Below are 21,571 nucleotides of genomic sequence, written 5' to 3' on the forward strand. Positions count from 1 at the left end.
AGCTGTGCTGAGTTGAACAAAACAAAATGAATGAATTCCCTTTTTGGCCACGTCCAGCACGGTCTGCTTCTTCGGCCGGGCCCCAGAACCCACCCCGGATTTCGCCCTCTCGGAGCCCCAAAGGGAGCTGTTTCTTCTGGCTTGGCTCCGGAGGCGGGGCCAGGCCCGGGAAAGCTCCGCGCCATCCTTATCAGGGCCTTTCCCACACTCCGAGACAGGCAAGTTTCCGTAGTGTAGTGGTTATCACGTTCGCCTAACACGCGAAAGGTCCCCGGTTCGAAACCGGGCGGAAACAGTATTTTTGTTTGTTTCCCTTTTCCAAAATTTTACCATATTTCCTCAAATTTCACCACTAATTTCTGCATTTCATTCATACACTTATTTTACAACTTTTCAAAACTATTTTCAACCTCTTTTCAGTGTGAGTGTATTTTTGCCTTTGAGTTCAGACACTAAAAACATGCTTAAACCAGTTTTAAAACTGACTCTCTGAAATCTGCAGGCAATGTAGAAAGAACCTTTTCCTCCTCCGAGTGGGGTGGCATAGGTGCCTTTCAATCCCCCGGCTCTGGTGCCAGGGAGTCTGCTCCGGAGCAAGCACTGATGGTGCCTTTGACCCCTCTGCTCCCCCGGGGGGCCCAGGATGGAGGGGGAGTAGGGGAGTCACCCAGGAGGTAGAGGCAGAAGAGACAAGAAGGGAAGGGGGAACTGGCCCGGGAAGGAAACAATGTTTCCACCAGCGGCAACATTGTATACCTCCAACTGGCACTGCGGGTGAAGGATGCCGCGCCCCGGCACCCTTCCTGATAGGGTGCGGGCCAGCTCCCTCTCGGCCAAGGCCAATTGGGGAATTTGTTTTGTTATTGTTTTCAGTGGGGTGAGGGGGAGTGTGAGAGGGTGAGAAAAATGAATGCTTAGATCCGGAGCTTGAGGGACTGGGAAGATGGTGTTGCCCCCTCCGTGGACCAGGGAAGGAGGGGGAAGGGATTTACGGGAAGAGATATAACGAGTTAGTCAGGACCGGTGGAAGGTTTTTTCTCCTTTTAAACAGAATTTTGCTTTTTTCCAATGACATGTAAATAATTTTAACATTCATTTTTCTTTTAACTAGTATTTTATTATTTCAAATTATATATAAAGACATTTTAAAGGAGTTTTTTTACAAGGCAAACGGGGTTAAGTGGCTTGCCCAAGGCCACACAGCTAGGTAATTATTAAGTGTCTGAGATCAGATTTGAACCCCGGTACTCCTGACTCCAAGGAAGGTGCTTTATCCACTGCGCCCCCTAACATTCATTTTTTATAAAATGCTGAGTGTCAAATTTTCTCCCTTTGTCATCCTCTCCCCACTCCTATACAGATGTAGCTATGTCAAATATTTCCATATTACTTATGTTGTGAAAGAAGAAAAAAGAAAAACCACACAAAAAAAGTGAAAATGGTATGCTTTGATCCATATTCAGGCTCTATAATTCTTTCTCTCGATTTGGATATCATTTTCTATCATGAGTCTTTTGGAATTGTCCTGAATCATCACATTGCTGAGAAGAGGCAAGTCATAGCTGATAGTGGCACAATGTTGTCATTATAAACAACATTCTCTTAGTTTTGCTCTCTACATTCAGCATCAGTTAATGTAAGTCTTTCCAGGTTTTTCTGAGACCTGCCTGCTCATCATGTCTCCAAGCATGGTATTATTCCATCCCAATCATCTATCACTATTTCAGTCATCTCCCCTTGATGGGCATCCCCTCAATTTTCAGTTCTTTATCAACACAAAAATTGCTGCTCTAAATATCATTGTACATGTAGGTCTTCTCCCTGCTCCCTTTTATAATGTTTTTGGGACATGGACCTAGCAGTGGTATTGTTGGATCAAAGGGTATATATACAGTTTTATAGCCTTTGGGCATTGTCCAAATTGCTTTCAGAATGGTTGGCTCCGTCCACAACTTCCTCCAACAGCGCAACATGCTGAGTTTGAGACAAGCGAAAGACATTTTGGAGAGGTGAGAGTTGAAGTTAGCAGAGGGGTTAAGACCAGATAGGAAGATTAAGAATTACGAACACAGAGATTCATCCATGGGAACTGAAGCAGTTATTGGGGAAGGAGAGAGGAGGAGGCAGGGCAGAGTTAGAGAGCATGATCTGAGAAAATCCTGCAGAGAAGAAAAGAAGGAACTATCAGACAGGAGGAGGAATAAGACAGAATAAGGTCCAGAAAGCCTAGAAGGAAGACAGTATCAAGGAGGAGAAAAAGAGAGCAACAGCGTCGAGGGCTACGGAGAGATTGAGGAGAGAGAATTTGGAAACTTTAGAGAGAACAGTTTCACTGGCATGATGAGGCTGGAAGCCAGACTAGGAGGTGAAGAAGGGAGCGAGGAGAAAGTGGAGACCTATTGTAGAGGCGTCTTCTCAAGTTCTGCCCCCACGGAGGGCAGGTGCCTGGTGGGGACGGGAGCTGTGGAGGCTGAGGGAGAGGCGTGGGAAGGGGCTGAAGACAAGCGAGAGCGGGCGGCAGAGGCGGCGGCCTGGGGAGCGGGCCTTGGGCCGGGCTCGCTGGGAGCTGGCAGGGGCACGGGTGCTGGGAGCCAGCTCCGTCCTTTCTCCGGCCCGCAGAAGGCGGCGGGGCGGGGCGGGCCTCGCCCCCGGGCGCCTGTGCGTCCTCGCGGGCTCCGCGGCCTCCTCGCCTCCGTTTCCAGGAGCGGAGCCCGCCGGCCCCGGGAGCGCGGCTGAGTCTGCGCCGCTCCCCCCCCCCCCCGCCGTCCCGGCATGCCCCGCCGCCCCCGGGCCCGCGCTTCCGGCCCCCCCGCGCGGCCCCGCGCTCGGCGGCGGCGGCGGGAGCCGGGGCGGCGCCACGAGGCCTCCGGGCCCGGCGGGGGGGCCGGAAGTGCGCGGCCCCGGCCCCGCCGCCCCTCCCCCGGCCCCGCGCCCGCGGCCCGGGCCGACCGGAAGTGAGCGCGGCGGGCGCGGGGCCGGGGCCGGGGCGCGGCGGGCGCGGTGACGTCCGCCGACATGGCGGCGAGCGGGTGAGGAGCGCGCCTCCCGGGCGGCGGCCGCCGGGCGAGCGAGCGGGCAGCGGGCGGCCCGGCGCCCCACGATGCGGCCCTGGCACCACTGCGCGCAGCTGCTGGCGCGGCTCAACGCGCAGCGCGAGGCGGGCTTCCTGTGCGACTGCACCGTGGTGGTGGGCGAGCAGCAGTTCCGCGCGCACCGCAACGTGCTGGCCTCCTTCAGCGACTACTTCGGCGCCGTCTACCGCGACCGGCCGCACGGGGACGTGTTCCTGGACCAGAGCCAGGTCAAGGCCGACGGCTTCCGCAAGCTGCTGGACTTCATCTACACCGGCACGCTGCACCTGGACAGGTGGGCCGGGCCCGGCCCGGGGGGGCGGGGCTGCGCGGGGCCCGGCCCGGCCCGGCCCGGGGCTTAGGGGGCTGCGCGGGGCCCGGCCCGGCCCGGGGCTTAGGGGGCTGCGCGGGGCCCGGCCCGGCCCCGGGGCTTAGGGGGCTGCGCGGGGCCCGGCCCGGCCCGGGGCTTATGCGCGGGGCCCGGCCCGGCCCGGGGCTTAGGGGGCTGCGCGGGGCCCGGCCCGGCCCGGGGCTTAGGGGGCTGCTTGCGCGGGGCCCGGCCCGGCCCGGGGCTTAGGGGGCTGCGCGGGGCCCGGCCCGGCCCGGGGCTTAGGGGGGCTGCGCGGGGCCCGGCCCGGCCCGGGGGCTTAGGGGGCTGCGCGGGGCCCGGCCCGGCCCGGGGCTTAGGGGGCCCGGCCCGGCCCGGGGCTTAGGGGGCTGCGCGGGGCCCGGCCCGGCTGCAAGCGGCCCTCCAAGCCGGGGCCAGGTGGAGGCGGCCCCGGGAGGGAGGCTTTACAGTGGGGCCGTGTGGCTGTTGTCTCTGTGTGTCTCTGTGTGTGTGTGTCTGTGTATATGTGTGTATGTGTGCACATGTGTATGTGCATGTGTGTGTATATATATAAAATATATGCGTGTGTGTATGTGTGTATATATAAATATATGTGTATACATAAATATATGTGTATGTGTATGTGTATATATGAAATACATGTGTGTATAAATGTATGTACATGTATGTGCGCGCGCGTGTATACATATATACACACACACACACTTGTATATGTATGTGTGTGTGTGTGTGTGTGTGTGTGTGTGTGTGACTGAGGACAGGAGGGGCTGCAGGGGGGCAGCACGGGGCTACTGAGGCCGGGCCGGGTCCGCAGGACAGAAAGGAGCCGCCGGGCCGGACAAGCAGCGCCGCTGGAGCTCCCGACGGGGCCGGCCCTGGCCGAGGAAGCGCAGAACACAGTGTTCCCAGATGAGAGGCAGATAAGAAGCTGCTGCTGAGCTTGGAGAAAGGGGACCAGGGCCCCGCCGGGGAGCGTCAGGGGAGGAGGAGATGCGGGAGTGAACTTGGGAGCAATAAAAAGCCGGCCTCCCACCGAGAGAAGGGAAGCCGGGCTGCCATCTCCCTCGGCCTTGGCGGCAGCTGCTGGGGCAGAGGGGGAGCAGGAGGGCCCGAGGGGAGCTGAGTGGGTCAGAGCATGAGGAGTGGGTGGGGTGAGGCTGATGGTGGGGAGCAGCTGTCAGGGAAGGGAGAAGCGCAGTCTAATGCGGGCCGAGCAAGCCGGTGGGGGTAGGGAGCCGGAGGGGGGTGTCCAAGGGGAAGGAGAAGGCGGGGACCCCGGGGAAGAATGTCCCTGCAGGGAGGGGGTAAAGGACAAAGGATGGACAAGCGTTGTGACTGCCCCCTCCAAGGCTCCTGGCAAGGGTGTACATGTGTCTGTGCGTGTGGGAGAGAGAGAGACAAGGTACACCTTGGTGTGAGGCTGGCTCACCAGGGTGCAGGGACGGTCCCAACTTTGCTCTTTGTGATGCTTGCTACTATAAAGAATGCTACAACGTAGAGAATTGTTGGTTTCTCCTGTTGCCACTTCTTGATTCTGAAAGTTTCTCTCCTTCCAAGGATTATTGAAACAAAGTACACAGTTTCAGGGTTTTGTTTTTCCTTCTGTACTCTCCCTGAAACAAACTTTTGGAAATTTTTTTAAAATTTTGATAGCATTTGAATCTGTTAAAAAAGTTTTTCTACTAACTTCATCTCTGAAACCTATGTGCTCACATATACCTATGTGGTCTTTGGGTAAAAAATCAAAGGGGAGGGTCAGTATCTTTTGATTTCTTGTGTAAAACAGATCTGTGCTGTCTGGGCATTCCATCCCTTTAAGAACTATCTGTATTTAAAGAAAAACCTTTTGTAAAGTAAGTCTTCATTCTCATAAACAGGTTTTATAAAGTTAGATATTTTGGTATGTCCATTCATCCTGCTCTTCAGCAGTGATTTATATATTGAATTTTTGATAATTATGTCTCTGATATAGGGTTTGATGCATCAAAAATAAGATTCTTAGCAAACTTTTGTATAAAATTCTAAGGTTTACAACTTGCTTTACATTAAATATGAATTCATTTGAATCACACCATGACCCTGTTTGGGGAAAGTTCCCTCTAATTGGAGAAGACATATCTAGTGGATGGACAACTAACCTCTGAGGGAGATCCATTCAAGTCCCACAAATACATACTACCCCTGTGATCCTGGCTGGCCGACCCCTTCTTAATCTCTCAATGCCCCAGTCAACTCTCTAGGACACCAAGTTACATAACAGGTGTAGATCTGTTTTAGGCAAGGGATTTTTCTCATCTGGAGTTGCCGTGTGTGTTTTTGTGTGCATGTGTGTGTGTGTGTGTGTGTGTGTGTGTGTGTGTGTGTGTGTGTGTGTGTGTGTGTGTGTGTGTGAGAGAGAGAGAGAGAGAGAGAGAGAGAGAGAGAGAGAGAGATTCCCAGGTCTGATATAAAAATCCAAACACTCTCTCCCATTCTTTTTATTCTCTCTCTCTCTCTCTCTCTCTCTCTCTCTCTCTCTCACACACACACACACGCACACGCAAACGCACACGCACACGCACACAATCTGAACTCAGTTTATGTGATATCATCCTAGTCTTAGGCTTTTTCTGCTAGATCCACTGCTTAGTAATAAAGGTCTAGCTGGCCTTCCCCCACCCTCTGCCACATTCCCTCTCTAGTCTTGCAACAGAATGTTAAGATTGTAGCTTTTTCTAAGAAACAAGTAACTAAAAGAAGCCAGCCCTCAAAAACTAAAACAGTATTGCACAGAGACTTTGTTCTTAGTGGTTTGTACCTTTCCAGGATTCACAGAGTAAATTGTTTATTTTGGTTCAATAGGAGCTGTGAGAAAATATTTTTTAAAAAACCACAGCAGTCCTTTCTGTGTAGTTGGACAGCGTGGGTGATCATCCCAAAATGGAAACAAGATTGTTCAGCAAAGAAATTAATGATACTAACATCTATGAAAGTAGAGTCTCCATAATAGTGGTATGAATGAATTGCATAATTTTTTATTTTTGAATGTCACAAAATTTAGGTGGCAGCCAGAATGATTTCAGCATATCTAAAGCTTTTATGTGGATTCCTGTTTCTATGCTTAACTTGAGAGGGATGGTGTTGTTTCACATTGATCATCAGGGCTAACTGGATCAAATTAGGGATCCTGTGATTCATTTTATAGAACATGCAGAGTTATAATTTGGGACTTTAAGGCCAGATTTTGTTTGGTATAGAAAATCTGACAAGTCAGTAATACTACAGGTCAGCCTAGCCTCTAACTTACTCTGCTGCTCTTTTGCTAAGAGGAACTTGTTACTTTCCCATTGGTGAAATATAACTAAGCATGAAAGTAATGATTATTTGTGAATCTGAGTATTATTTAACAGGGCTGCATAAGTGTTAAGATATTTTATTTAAAAGTATACAAAAATTTTCTTTGGCTTCCAGGTTTTTTAAAATTTAGAACTTTACATATCTCATTTTAAAGTTCCAGAGCCCTAACCATAAGAACTAGTCAAAAATATATTTGAATATTAGAACTTCCCAGTGTTAGAGTTGGAAGAGTTTTAGAAGCCACTGAGCCCAGCCCCTTCATTTTACAGATGGAGAAAATGAGGCAGAGAGGTCTTGAAGTGACTTGCCCAGGGTCCACAACTAGTAAGTATTTGAGACAGATAGGAGCCCCTGACACTCTTGTCTCTTGTCAGCCCCCTTAGTTTGGAAGATAGAATTGCATTAAGGTTTTCAGGTTGTGTTAGAATGAAAACACAATATAGTGGAAAATCATAGAAAGCAGTACCCCCCCCCAAAAAAAAGTCCACATTTAATGCCAGTTTATTGTGATTACTGATACTTGAAGGAAACTAAGTTCAATTAGAGGGAAACAAGACAATCAATGATTTCAAATCCTTATACTTGATAGTATTTGGCAATATGTAAAAAATAATTTTATTTTTCTTAATGCAGTTAAAACACTAATAGCCAAGGTTATGATCCCCCCATCTCCCTCTCCCCTTTATAAAAAGAAACAGAGGGAGAGATTTTCTTGAGAGTTAGAAGGGAGAGGGGAACTACAGAAAACTAGACAATGTTTGTAGGGAAGTGATTGTCAGAGATGTTGGGAACTTTAGGGCAGATTGAGTTCAACCTGTTTATTTTACACCAAGGAAACAGAGACTGGAAAGTTAAATGACTCAACCAGGGTCATTAAAACAAGGACTACAAAGTTCTATGCTTATGGTGACGTGATGAACATGTCTTTAGAAACCAATGGAGATGCTTTACCAGTAGTGTTATTTGGTAATTAACTGGTGAACTGGTCAAGGGGCTTCCAGGACACTGCTTATTTCCCCTAGGGGAGTGCATGATAGGTTTGATTTTTCCACCCAAAGGAGGAGAATCAATGCTGGGAAGACTCACTAGGTCAGCTCCTTTTGGGTTCTGGCAACCAGTGAGTGGGCCACGGTGTAAGTGTGTGGCTGTAAGCCTCAGTGGGAAGGGACTTTGTCCAGAGAATAGAACTAGAAGCACAGGGCGGGGGTAGTTTGCAGAACTAGTAGACTTTGGTGCCATGCCAGCCTAGGCCAGGCCTGTGCAGGAAGGGATGTGTTCCCTCTTAGCAGAGGTCTTTATGCACAGAATGGGTGACCCCCTGTCAGTTATGGTACACTGGGGAATCTGGGTCGGTTACAGGATTTGCTATGACCCTTCCCTCAGTGACTCTGGGGACAATCCTCCCTTCCCACATGAAGAAGGGCTTGGGAAGTTGTGCTTCACGAAATGCTTACATTTACTATATTGTTGTATTGGGGATGGGTACCCAACTTTTCCTACTTGTGTTTTCAACTCCTATTAAGATAGAGGTTATGATTTTGTATTTGTGCCTTGTTCTAAATTAATTTACTGATTTATTTATTGATCTCCCTGTGAGTTTGTTCTACTATGTCACTCTAAATTACCTGGTCTATTATAAAAAAAAATAAAGTTTTCTTTGAACAGAATGTTGTCATTAAGACTTGTTTCCTTGCAGTTGGAATGTTAAAGAAATCCACCAGGCCGCAGACTATCTCAAAGTGGAGGAGGTGGTCACTAAATGTAAAATCAAGATGGAAGATTTTGCTTTTATTGCTAATCCCTCTTCTACAGAGATCTCTAGTATTACTGGCAACATTGAGTTGAACCAGCAGACTTGCCTCCTCACTCTTCGTGATTTTAACAACCGGGAGAAATCAGAAACGTCTGTTGATTTGGTTCAGGCACATGCTAAGAAAGTGACTTTGGACAAGAAGTCTCCTCAAACCAAAAAGAAGAAGAAGACTTTCAGTTCCCAGAAAAACGTGCCGAGTAAACCAGTGCAATATCCCAGTGACATTTTAGAGAATCCATCTATCGACATGTTCCTAGATCTCAATAAATTGCCTTCACCTGTAACAGAACAAGTTGCACAAGCCAATGATACCTCGGAACTCCAGCTTACTTCAGTTGTGGGAAGTGAGAGTTTTACAACACAGGATCTCGTTTTGCAAACAGTGGCAGTGAAACAGAAACGCGGGAAATCACAGACAAACTGTGCCTTGAAAGAGCACTGTATGTCTAATCTAGCCAGTGTCCCAAACACTTACCAGCTGGAAGCCTCTGGAGAAGACCTGGATCAGAGGTACTCAAAGGCTAAGCCAATGTGCAACACCTGTGGGAAAGTGTTTTCCGAAGCCAGCAGCCTAAGACGGCACATGAGAATCCACAAGGGGGTGAAGCCCTATGTCTGCCAACTCTGTGGAAAAGCCTTCACCCAGTGTAACCAGCTGAAAACACATGTCAGAACTCACACAGGTGAGCGTGGGTCTTTAAGCTAACATTTCCTTAGGGTGCTGATCACTGGCTGCTATAGACAAAAAATTGAAAGTATAAAATGGTTGAAATAATAGTAAATGTGTGTACTTCATGATCTTCGTGGCCTGTGATTGATGTCCAGAACTCATACATGAGGCATTGATTCTGCTATTTCAAAGGCATTCAGCCTGCTCTTCATGAAAAGGAGCACAGATTCTGGAGCTACTAAAGGCCTAGTACGAGTCTCTCTGATGGTTTTCATTTGCTAAGGCTCTTTTTTCGTCAGCTCTGGGTCTTCGCCACTGTTTTCATTGCAGTAACCAATGCTTGCCTTCCCTTCCTCTGGCAGCTTTATCCTGCTGTTACTTGTACTTGTGAATATTCATATGGCTATTTTCCCTTATATTGTACTCACACATTCTGAGAAGTAAACTTATCCTCATCCCATCAATCTTTTCATTTAATGAATCTGGAGAAAGTCTCCTGACTGCTTTAGTTGTTTTTTTAGGCCAGTCCTTTGGTCCGATAATTAGGAAAATGCGGAGGAACTTGTTAACTTTGTGTATTAAGCATGTGCAAGACAAAAATTCCTTTTAAATCTGCTTTCCTTTGTATTTTTTTTTTTTTAGGGGAGAAGCCATATAGATGTGAGCTCTGTGACAAAGGTTTTGCTCAGAAGTGCCAGCTAGTTTTCCATAGTCGCATGCATCATGGTGAAGAGAAGCCCTATAAGTGTGATGTATGCAATTTGCAGTTTGCAACTTCTAGCAATCTCAAGATTCATGCGAGGTAAGAAAAAGTGAGACAAGGTGGTTATTTACTCATGGCCATCAAGCTGGTATTGAACATAGTGCTATATGGGGGGCATTCTGGAGTTCTGGGTTCAAGTCTGGATTCCAGTATAGATTTTGATCTCCTGATGACTTCTCCAGTGTCTCCATCTGCACCAATGGCCTGTGCCTGGTGTCCCTCCATGGAGACATTGAGAAGACACATGAGAGAATGCTTTAAGAACAGGTAAAGTCCGAGTGCTCTTGTCATTGGAGGGACTTGCAGAGTGCTTGGAGACAAGATGTTGCTTGTGGACCATTCGAACAATCCCGTTTTTCCTTCCTTTAGTCCAATTTGTAGAACGATGCATGAAGCTCACTGGGTGCTTGGACTTCTGAGAAAGGGCAGAGCATGGATAGTTTCTGGTCATCGTATAGAGAAGCTTCCACAGGAGGAGAGGTTTTTGGAGAGGTGAATTGTTCTCTTAGCCCAGCTGGTCACCAGGCAGCACCCCCCCCCCCCCCAGGTCCTGTTGGGTGAAACAATTAGAAACCTTGCTCTGAAGATTAAATAGAACTGAAAATTCATTGCCAAATGAGAGGGGACATGGTGATGTTTGTTAATAGCTGATGGGATATACATTTTATAATTAAAAAGATTAATTTACACCTATACATTCTACATACCCATATGACATCACACGACTTGGTAGGCAGAGCCAGCCTTGGACTCCCCCAGCTCCAGAGTTGCAGACAAGGTGCCCATCTTCACTGATAAAGTCACCTCCTCATCTGGGAGTTTTATATTCTAATGGCACCCTTGTTCAGACATTTCTCCTTATCCACATCCACATTGAGGTATGTTCTGCATACAAACCTAGGGGTGGACAAAAGTGAACCATTGGTGTCTTTACCGAGTGTATAGCCTAAACAAAACCCAGCTCCATGTGTGGGCTTTGGAACTCTACCCTGAGGAACCACTTGAGGGCTTCAAGGTTCTGGTAAGAGGACTTTGAATTCCATCTGCCAGGACGTGGGCATTTCTCTCTTCTCCCAACATTGGCTTCTACTTTAGAAACACTCTTACCAGGCAGTGAAAGCCAATTTTGGAAGCCTGCTCTTCACCTCAGAAGCAGCTCTGTGTCCAGGGGCTGACCTGGAGCCCTCTCTTGCCTCCTAACCTCGGTACTTCTCTGTTGCCAGGAAGCACAGTGGAGAAAAGCCATATGTCTGTGACAGGTGTGGACAGAGATTTGCCCAGGCCAGCACGCTGACTTACCATGTGCGCCGACATACCGGAGAAAAGCCTTATGTGTGTGACACATGTGGGAAAGCATTTGCAGTGTCGAGCTCCCTCATAACTCACTCCCGAAAACATACAGGTGAGAAGGGAGTGTGAAAAGGTTGTGCTTGGGGGAGATGGGAGAAGTGAGACCAAGGGAGGAGCTATGGGCAGAGGCAGAGTGGGGCCCCAGGGGTCCTGGGGATTCATTCCAGTGTACTGTTGTTAAACAAGAAAGCCAATTTATTTCAGTAAGCAGGTACATGAGACTTTAATTTGTCATACAGCCAATAGAAGTGACAAGAAATCTATAATAATGATGACCTGAATTTTTTTTTACTTGACTTGAACATATTTATCTTGAATCTTTCACAAATTGTCCTTCAGATTCATAGTATCTAATTTGAAACATGTGTTGCGAGTTTGTTTTCTGTAGGACTGTTTATAATAGTCTTTATTATGTATTTATATAGTAGTTACTTTATTTCTAGGACTGCTGCTTTTTTAATGATTGAAAAATGTAAATGAACTTTTGAAAGGATAGAAAAATAAAACTTAGAGCAAACTTAGGAAAAACTTGTTTCTGCTGAACAGAAACATAGAAATAAGACTATATGAAAATAATCAGCTTATATAAAAAGGACAAAATACTGGTTACTAACAAGAATGAATTTGGATCACTAAAAAAGAAATATTAGTATCCCTCTAAAATCTTTTGTGATATTAGAGGTCTTAATTGTAATGTTATTTTAGAAGTTTATTTGAGGTAATCTGTAATTGATAAAATATTTTGCTGGTATAGTACACCACCTCGCTATCTTTTATTTTTCATCTAGGTGAAAAACCATACATATGTGGTATTTGTGGGAAAAGTTTTATTTCCTCAGGAGAGCTCAACAAACACTTTCGATCCCATACAGGTCTGTGTTTAGGGAGAATGTATTATTCTTTGTTCTCTCTTTCTATAATTTCTTTTGATGTAAGCCTTAACCCAACTTTCGGTATACAGAATTGTAAAAAATAGATTTAAAACAGACATACTCTTATTATATTTAAGTAGTTAGAATTAAATTAAAGTGAAGAAACTATTTACTGTTATAAAGAGTGAAAACAGTAAACTAAGAAAAACCACATTGTGGGTTACTGTTTTTTTATCCCTTTAAAGTGACTCTTCCTTAGTTTTAAGTCTAGGAAGTGCCTAATAAAGAACATTCTCCATTTGCTTGACTTAACATTAAGCTCACTCCCAACACCCTTCCTTGATTTAAAATAGAACTTAATGCACAATATTGCCAAGTAAGGAAAATTTCTAACTAGTAAAAAATGATCACTGTGTAGCATCAGTTACTTTATTGAATCACTATATGGAAAGAAAACAAGGAGAAACTTTGTGGTTTTTTAAAAAAATAAATGAAATCATTTTCCTTTTAGAAAAAAGGAGTTCCTATATGTTTTAAAAATCAGACTTTATGGAACTTTTTTGTTGCTTTACAACTGGACATAAATTTATAATTATATTTAAGAGGAATATGATATTTGACCATATTAGGTTCATATGTATGTTGAGGCAGATGTGTTTGCTTCAGTTACCAAACAATGGAAATGTTGAGATTTTTCAACTAAAACTTTTTTTTTCCACCCCAGGGGAAAGACCATTTATCTGTGAATTATGTGGAAATTCCTACACTGATATCAAAAATTTAAAGAAGCACAAAACAAAAGTCCATTCTGGTAAGTGCTAAATGCTCTATTGACATCTTTATATCTAAAGGAAATCATTGCATTAATATTTATGAATCTGGGATTTAATGTAGAAGCAAGTCACCTTGGTGTGGAGTTGGGAGGGTTGGCAGAGCTGGCCAATGTTCCAGCACCAACTTGTAGGGTGAGGCTGACCTGGGGCCAGTGCTGGGGAATGGATCATGAACTTTTCAACCAGCTGTACATTTCAGAGTCCAGCCCCAGACTCTCCCAGAGTCCCCAATTCAAACTACCCAGCCCAGGGTCACCAGCACTAGCTTGGAGACATCTAAGGAAGAAACATGTCTGGTTCAACTGCTTTATGTCTGATTGTTTAAACATTTTTTTTCAGTGAACAAGAATGATTTTTTCTCTCCCTTCTTTATCATATCTTTGTAACAAATATGCATACCAAAATAAATTTTCATATTGGCCATGTCCAAAAATGTATGTTACATTCTTGAATACCTTTAGTTTTTAAGTCAAGACTAAATTTGAAGAATAACTATGAAAAGATATTGGACCCTATTGAGGGAATGCTAACCTGACCTACTTAAATTTCTTTTTTTAGAAAGATTTTATTTTGTGTTTTACAATTTGTCCCCTAATCTTGCTTCTCTCCCCCAACCCCCCACAGAAGGCAGTCTGATAGTCTTTACATTGTTTCCATGGTATATATTGATCTAAGTTGAATGTGATGAGAGAGAAATCATATCCTTAAGGAAGAAAAATAAAGTATAAGAAATAGCAAAATTACATAAGAAGGTAACTTTGGTCTTTGCTTAAACTCCACAATTCTTTCTCTGGATACCTGCTTAAATTTTTTAAAATACATTTTTTGATCTCTTGTTTTTATATCTCCTACAGTTTCCATTGTATTTCTCTTCAATCTCTCCCAAAGAGCTATCCTTTACAAAAAAAATTAAAGAAAAAATTCAGTTAAACTAGTTCACATTTTTAAAAATTCTGGGATTCTATGTAGTATTGAGGCTCATGACTCTCCTGCCTCTGCCAAGCAGCAGGAGGTGGTGCTGCCTTTGGTCACTGAAATTTCCCTTTCCATGTAATTTGTGGTCTTGTTCTTTCCACTGACATCATCAAAGTTGTGGATATTTTCTTGGCGCTGCTCTTTTCACTTTTCATTGGTTTGCCCAAGCCTTTTCCTGCTTCTCTGAATTTATTATGCTGGTCATTTCTTATCTTGTGGTAGAAATCCATCACATTCATGTCCCTCAGCTGCCACAAATACTTTGGTGTATTTGGGACCTTTTTTATTTTTAACCACTGACTTCTTTGAAGTCATATGATCTGCAGGACTTTCTGTTTAAAAAGTCTGGTTCGACTGCTTTATGCCTGTGATTGTTTAAAGATTTTTTCAGTGAACAAGAATGATCTTTTCTCTTTTAATTAAGGATGTGTGTATATGTTTTGTGTCTGTGTACACACACACACACACACACACACACACACACACTCAGACTCTCTCTCTCACTAACTCACTCACTCACTTATACTTACATGTCTATTTGTACCTAGACAGAAGGGAGAGAGCTCTCTGGCTTCTTCAGGACACAGTTGTTTGGATGTTGGCTCCCCTAAAGAATATGTTTCTCTTTTCTTTGGGTCCTCAGTTTTCATGGCAAGTAGTGTTTCATAAATACTTGCTGATTGACTGACTGGCCATTTTCCATTTTTCAGTAGGTTGGGTTAATTCTGGAAATTGTAATCTGAAATTGCACAGATAAAGCTAGGTCCTGAGTAGTGCAATCATTGACTCCCCAGAAGCAGTATTAGTTGGCACCTCTCTGTAACCAAAATGTCCAAACCTTTTGAACCAGGGATTCCACCTCTGGGCATATGTAACCTCAAGGAAGGAGAAACAAGGACCCTAGTACACCAGAATGTTTATGGCTGTGCTTTTGTGATTGGAAAGAACTAGAAAGAAGTGGAGGAGCTGCCCAGCGATTGGGGCAGAGCTAAATAAACTGGGCAGGGGATGTCTCCCTGGTAGAAGGGGACCAGGAAGCACTTCATATGGAAGACAGGGGTTAGGCTACCTCTAGAAGGTGTGACCAGGATGAGGAGGGAGAGCCTCCAGGTATGAGGTGCAGTGACTGAGAGGGTGGGGTGAGGTGAGTGAAGGCCAGTGGAGGAGGCAGAGGAGGGAGAATCTGCCTCAACTAGAACACAGAGGATGGAAGAGAGGCTGTGGGAGACACAGGAGGAGAGTATCTGGGAGGCTTGAAAAACATTAAGCCAAATCCTAAGCGAAGGGGCTAGGAAATCATCATCTCCTTTGATCCTCCCAACACCTGGAAGCAGCTGCTGCTATGAGCTCCATTTTACAGGCAAAGAGAAGTGAAATGACTTGCCTAGGGTCCCATAGTTAGGGAAGGTCTGGGGCTGGATTTGAACTTGGATCTTTCTGAGCTATGCCATTCAAGTATCTTTGCCTAGAGATAATTGAGTCCTCTGGAGTTGATGACATTAATGAGGGAGAATGGAAAGAGAGCTTGCATTAAACCCTGACATGTACACATGCCTAAGAATGGTAAACCATGGAGTATTCAGCAAAAGGATGTACAGATGGAAGCAAGGGAGAGTAATAGTGGATGAAGATGAGGGTATGCTGTGATCCTAAGAATCCTAATGCTCAATTGTAGCAGAAGTGAGAAGCTGGGCCAGAAAAGTCATCTTTCATTGGGGGAGGTCAGAATATCAAATAAAGCCTGGGGCAGCACTGGGGGGGGGGAATGCAATAGTAACTGATAAGAGATAAGGCCAAGCTGCTTAGTTCTAGTTTGGTTTCTGTCCTTTCTGCCAAGGAGAATGGTCATTGGAAAGTTAAGGACAGAACAAAATGTGTGAATGGGCAGGGGGTTCTGGTTTTCTAAGGTGGAGGGGAGGTTTGGAGCTGGAATTTCATGGGTGCAGGACAGTCTTAACAAATTTCCTGACTCAATAAAGAGCAATAAGTGTTCTGCAACAGCATTAAAGAGTTAGGTAAATAACTTGTGTAGGGTCACACATCTGGTATGTGGTAATGGTAGGGTTTGAACTCAGGCTCTCCTGATTCTAGCTCTGTATTCACTAGGCCACAGTGCTTCAAACAGTTTGATGGAGCCCTGTTTTTGACATCACTTTAATTTTTTGGAATGTGTCCATCTCCTTTCCCAATCCCCAAATCATCGTTACAATTTTATTTTTACAAAGAGGAACGAATTTAAAAACCAAACAGCATGCCAGCCAAGTCTTTTCTTAAAATCATGCAATCTTCCACACCCATAGTCTCTTATTTTCTGCAAAGAAGAGAAGTTGATTTTTTTTTTAGGGTTTTTGCAAGGCAATGGGGTTAAGTGGCTTGCCCAAGGTCACACAGCTAGGTAATTAAGTGTCTGAGACCAATTAGAACTCAGGTCCTCCTGACTCCAGGGCCAGTGCTCTATCCACTGTACCACCTAGCCACCCCCAGAAGTTGATTTTTCTCTTCTCTTCTCCAAGGCCAAATATAATCATTATTATATTATGTTTGGTTTCAGTTTTTGAATGTTTGTCAAGGGAGGTGGTGATCACAAAGATCCAGCATTACTCCATCCAAAACAGATCAAATCACATTCATCTCATTTCCTTTTTTTGACATTTAGAATATTGTAGATTTTCACCTAGATATTGTTTTAAGTGTCTCATCAAAAAGATGATAGTACAATAAAATAGATTTGGAAGTGGTTGAATAAGCTAAACTTGATAAGACAGTCATAAGAATGTATTTAGGATGAGGTCTGCACTGGAGTGTCCCAGAGATTAATGTTTCATACTTTTTCATCAGTGACTTTGATAAAGCTATTGATGACATGTTATGAAATCTGCAAATGCATACTGGATGATAGAGTTAAGATGACCTTCAGAGATCTCAACAGGCTACAACTTTACAATGAAATGAAATTTAATAGGAATTAATCTTAGTTTTATGGTTGATTTAAAATAATCTTGATTTGGATGTAGGTAGAAGTGGGAGATAAAGGAAAGATCAGCTAAATGGAAGGGCAGCCCCCCCCCCCCCCCGCGCCCATTTGGATGTTTAGTCTAGTGTTTCATAGGCAACAAGAACCATCTTCTTGTGGGACATTGGATCTTGTGTTGCAGTGCTGTCATAGTATTTACCAAAAAGACCATAAAAATAGTTGGAGCTTATGTTCTAAGATCTGTTGACTACTGATGATCGTGTAAAGAAATTCTGTGAAGACTCTCATTTTAGTGCCCGGATGAGGAGAATAAAAAATATGTTGAAAAAAATACTTCTAGAGTAAGAAATGAGAGGCCTTTTATTTATACACCATTTAGAAGCATACCTGGCATTCCAGGTATTTTTGTCATAATGGTCTAGGAGACCTAGGATCCTTAAGTTGTTTCTCCAGTCTGTCTTCAAAGACAAAAGTTTTGACTTATATAGAGATCATGTGTTGTTTTTAATTAATTTATTCCAATTACATGCAAAGATAGTTTTCAACATTCATTTTTTTAGAAGATTTTAAGTTCTACATTTCAAAGGCATATTCTTTTTTTGGAAGGGGGGTTTGCAAAGCAAATGGGGTTAAGTGGCTTGCCCAAGGCCACACAGCTAGGTAATTATTAAGTGTCTGAGACCGGATTTGAACCCAGGTACTCCTGACTCCAGGACCGGTGCTTTATCCACTACGCCACCTAGCCACCCCTAAGTTCTACATTTTTCTCTCCTTCCCTTCTCTCCCCCTCCCTTGACAACACTCTGATGTAGCATAGTTATTATACATGTATAACCTATAAGTTTCCATTTTAGTCATGTTGTAAAAGAATCAGAATATGATTTAACATGAGAAGGTAAAAAAAAACCCCACCATGAAGCATAAAATAGAAATTTAAATTGGAAAATAGTAAGCTTTAGTCTGCATTCAGACTTATTTCTTCCCTGGATGTGGATGGTATTTTCCATCACAAATCCTTTAGAGTTGTTTCTGATCTGTGTACTGCTGAGAAGAGCCAAGTCCATCACCGTGGATCCTTACACAGCTTTTCCCTGGCTCTGCTCCCTTCACTCAGCATTAATTCATGATTTCTAGAACAGTAGTACTCCATCACATTCATATACCAATTTGTTCCCCATTCCCCCACTGATTGGGCAGTGGTCTCTGTTTCTTCTGCAAGGTTTTCTTCTGCTTCACTATTTTTTATTCCAAATCTCTTGATCTTTTTTACTTCTTTGAAGAAATACTCTACCATGACCTAGTACTTTTGTGTTTAATAGTCCTCTTTTTGAGTTTTTAAATACTTCATTGAGAGTTATAACTTCTGACTCCCCCTAATTTATGAATTTTATTCTACACTTGAGCTATTCCGGAATATCTTAGTGATCCATTCTCTTAGTATTTCACAAGATTCTATGTTTCATCAGGCATTGGTTCAATTTGTCTTAAAATATTTGTGGAGAAAGCTTTAGAATCTCCTGAATTTAGTGCTCATCCTGCTTTTTTTTAGAATCCCCTATTCTGAGTCTGTATTGGATTTACCCTCTCCGCCTTCTTTGCTGGGGGCACCCTCACTTTCCTCCCGGGGGCTGGACTGCAGAGCTCCTCAGCTACCTTCCCCAAGGGGAGGCTCGGGCATCATTGGCTTGGGTCTGAGATGACAGGTCTGAACCAGCTCCCCCTGGAATTCCATCATCATTTTTTTCAGGCCCTCACCCTGGTGGCCTTCATAGACTCTTGTTCTTCCTTCTTTGGTCTGACCGACAGGTGACTGCTGTTTTTTGGAGAGCACCTATAGTGTAGGTATATTTGAAATGGAGTCTTTACAGTTTTGCTGTGTCTGCTACTTGTTGTGGGGGAGGTGGGGGAGGATAGAACTGTAGTGTTCAGGCAAAGTTGCTGCAGTTTGAGGGGATCTTAACATGGGCAGGGCAAGAAAAGCCTGTGATGTGTTTGTGTGTCACCATGGAAATTGTGGAGCCTGGTAGAGGGGCTACCTAATGAATGCTTACTTTATGGTGGGGTTCTTTTTTTGTCCTGTGTCAAGTATATTATTCTTTATTAAACTGGTTCATAATTCCTAAGTTAATGGAAACCAAGGATGGTGTCCACTCTGTCATCTTGTTTAACAGAAAACAAAATAAAATTTCTTTAACAAAAACTGAGAAAGCATGGGGATTTTTTTTGTTGAGGGACATGATTTTATCTTAATTTATCAGCAGGGGTGGAGAAAATAATAAATTCCTCTGAACCAAAGTTAAATTAAATACACAAACACTTAAATACTCTCATACATTTATGCTATTTATGTTTATTGTTAGCTCTGTTATTTATTTTTAAAATAAATATTTTAATATCTCTTTCTACATAATTGTTGAGAATATGTAGCCCTAGGTTTTTACCTCTTTAGTGATTTTCTTAGAGGACAGGAATATTTCTCAGATGATTATCTTAGAAAGGTTGAATGTCAACTATTCCACTACATTATCTTACACAACTGAAGATTGGATAGAAAGGGAAGGACAGAAAAAGCTATCAAAAAACTGAAGGTTGGCAGGATTTTAGACTAGTTGTATTTAGAATATGAGGAGTGGATTTTACTTTGGGTGCAAATACAAATGACCCCTTCTTCAAGAAAATCAGATTGAGTGGGAGGTTTTTCCTTTTCTTTTTCTTTTTCTTTTTTTTTAAACTGTTCAGAATTTATTATAGAAGGCTTGCAAAGTATACAGATTAAAAAACTTTTCTCCTGGAGAAGCAACAGGCACTTCGAAGACAGAAGTAAATAACAAAAGGCTAAGAATGATTGCTTGGGAGACGGAGAGAGAGAAAGACAGTCAGGGAGAGCTGACTGGACCAAGAAGAGTGGTGTTGACCTGGGGCTGGGGGGTTTAGGCTGGGGCGGGAAGGGGGAGGGGTTATAGGCTTGCTCATTCTCTGGGAACTGAGGGCAAAGGGGAAATCGAGTGGGAGATTTTTTTTTTGATGCATTATCTCGGAAATTTTTTTTGTGACCTGGAATATAGAATCTAACTTGCCATCAGAGTTGAAAAGTTAAAACCATACAGAACAAATTAGACAAGGCTTATTTTAATGCTTCATATAATTCTTATCTTGCAATTGTGAGAAAGATCGGTAGCTAGGTATAGAAGTCAGAAAGCATATTACTGTCTGGCATAGTCATTAGTGATGGGGGTAATCACCAGATAACACAAAAAAATGACATTGGTTTTTAACTGACAAGAAATGTCACAGTACTGAGGTGGCAGTCATTTCTGATTTTTCTTTTTGTTCAGTCAGATCACTGACTTAGGGCAAAGATAAAAATATAAGGCTAGGGAAAAAAGTATAAATGAGAAAACAATATAGCAAATGATTAAGACAAGTTATTGATGCAAGACAAGGAAAATTTATAGAATGTCTATGTCAATTGTAATTTCTTATAGAAAGTTAAGAGGTAAAGAACAGTTGTCATAAAAATGATACCAAAAGGGGGGCAGCTAGATGGTGCAGTGGATAGAGCACCAGCCCTGGAGTCAGGAGCACCTGGGTCCAAATCCAGCCTTCTTAGACACCCAAAGATCACCCTGCTATGCGGCCCCAGGTAGGCCACCCAGCCCCATTTGCCCTGCACCCCCCCCCCCAAATAATAATAATAAAAAATGTGCTTGAGTCTTTGTTCCAACACCAACAACTCTGTTGCGGGTGGATCGCATTCTTTATGGTAAGTCCATCGCAAAAGTTACTTTCATATTTTTCCACCATTGCCATTGCTGATCGCAACTCCCTCCTTTCTTATTTCTCCACTACCATGTACTATATTTTCTCTCTCCTTTCACTTTGACTCTGCTGTAGGGTAGCTGAGTGGCACAGCAGACAGATCCCCGGCTCTGGGGCCAAGAGGCCCTGAGCCCCCATACCACCCCTTAGGCCCAGTATCCATCTGGCCTTATGGTCCTGGACGGGCCTTCCAATCCCAGCCCCTTGCAAGAAGTAAAAAAGAAAATGTGTTATATCTGACCACTCTCCCCCCATGGTCCATCCTCTCCTCCATCACTCACTTTCCCCCTGTCCCCCCCTCTCTCCTTCTTACTACAGATGTCTATACCCCATTGAGTATGTATGCTGTTTCCTCTCCTAGCCACCTCTGATGAGAGCGAAGTTTCCCTCATTCCCCCTTGCCTTCCCCCTTCCATATCATTGCAATAGCTCATTGTAATAAAGAAAAATCGTACTAAATGAAATAGCTTGGCCTATTCCCCCTCTCCTTTTTCTTTCTCCCATTACATTTCCCTTTTTTCTATTGACTCCGTTTTTACACCATATTTTATCTTTGAATTCAGCTTTCTCCTGTGCTTCAACTATAAAAGCTCCGGAGCCTCTACCTGCTCTATTAACTGAGAAGGTTCATATGAATATTATTAGTGACATTTTTCTATGCAGGAATACATGCAGTTCATCCTCATTAAGTCCCTCATATTTTCCTCTTCTCCTCCAATCTCCATGCTTCACCTGAGTCCTATATC

At 43.9% G+C, this 21,571-nt stretch overlaps 2 protein-coding genes and 1 non-coding gene across 11 annotated transcripts in view; 2 read left to right on the top strand and 1 right to left on the bottom strand.

Moving 5' to 3' along the window:
• Positions 1-222: 222 nt before the first annotated feature.
• Positions 223-295, top strand: TRNAV-AAC (transfer RNA valine (anticodon AAC)). The gene has a single exon. It is a non-coding gene; the product is annotated as a tRNA-Val (tRNA).
• Positions 296-3,041: 2,746 nt separating this feature from the next.
• The window catches only part of MYNN (myoneurin), a 29,155-nt gene continuing 10,625 nt past the window's right edge, over positions 3,042-21,571 (top strand). Inside the window, exons 1-8 of one of the 7 annotated variants that reach the window (XM_074190878.1) lie at positions 5,914-6,411; positions 7,026-7,080; positions 8,453-9,252; positions 9,882-10,041; positions 10,372-10,494; positions 11,226-11,404; positions 12,141-12,224; positions 12,949-13,035. In XM_074190878.1, the coding sequence (XP_074046979.1) occupies positions 8,529-9,252; positions 9,882-10,041; positions 10,372-10,494; positions 11,226-11,404; positions 12,141-12,224; positions 12,949-13,035 (1,357 nt within the window). In that variant the 5' untranslated portion in view covers positions 5,914-6,411; positions 7,026-7,080; positions 8,453-8,528. Of the gene's footprint in view, positions 3,367-5,913; positions 9,253-9,881; positions 10,042-10,371; positions 10,495-11,225; positions 11,405-12,140; positions 12,225-12,948; positions 13,036-21,571 lie in introns of those variants that run through there. The other 6 variants (XM_074190872.1, XM_074190877.1, XM_074190879.1 and 3 more) reach the window with 6 other exon arrangements.
• Positions 7,136-21,571, bottom strand: part of LRRC34 (leucine rich repeat containing 34) — a 66,720-nt gene continuing 52,284 nt past the window's right edge. Inside the window, exons 11-12 of one of the 3 annotated variants that reach the window (XM_074190896.1) lie at positions 10,710-10,899; positions 7,136-10,417 (exon numbers count right to left, since the gene is read on the bottom strand). The gene's annotated coding sequence lies outside the window, so the exon portion shown is untranslated. Of the gene's footprint in view, positions 10,418-10,709; positions 10,900-14,620; positions 14,772-21,571 lie in introns of those variants that run through there. The other 2 variants (XM_074190897.1, XM_074190894.1) reach the window with 2 other exon arrangements.

The sequence above is a fragment of the Macrotis lagotis genome, chromosome 6 (assembly GCF_037893015.1).
Source record: "Macrotis lagotis isolate mMagLag1 chromosome 6, bilby.v1.9.chrom.fasta, whole genome shotgun sequence".
Taxonomy (NCBI): domain Eukaryota; kingdom Metazoa; phylum Chordata; class Mammalia; order Peramelemorphia; family Peramelidae; genus Macrotis; species Macrotis lagotis.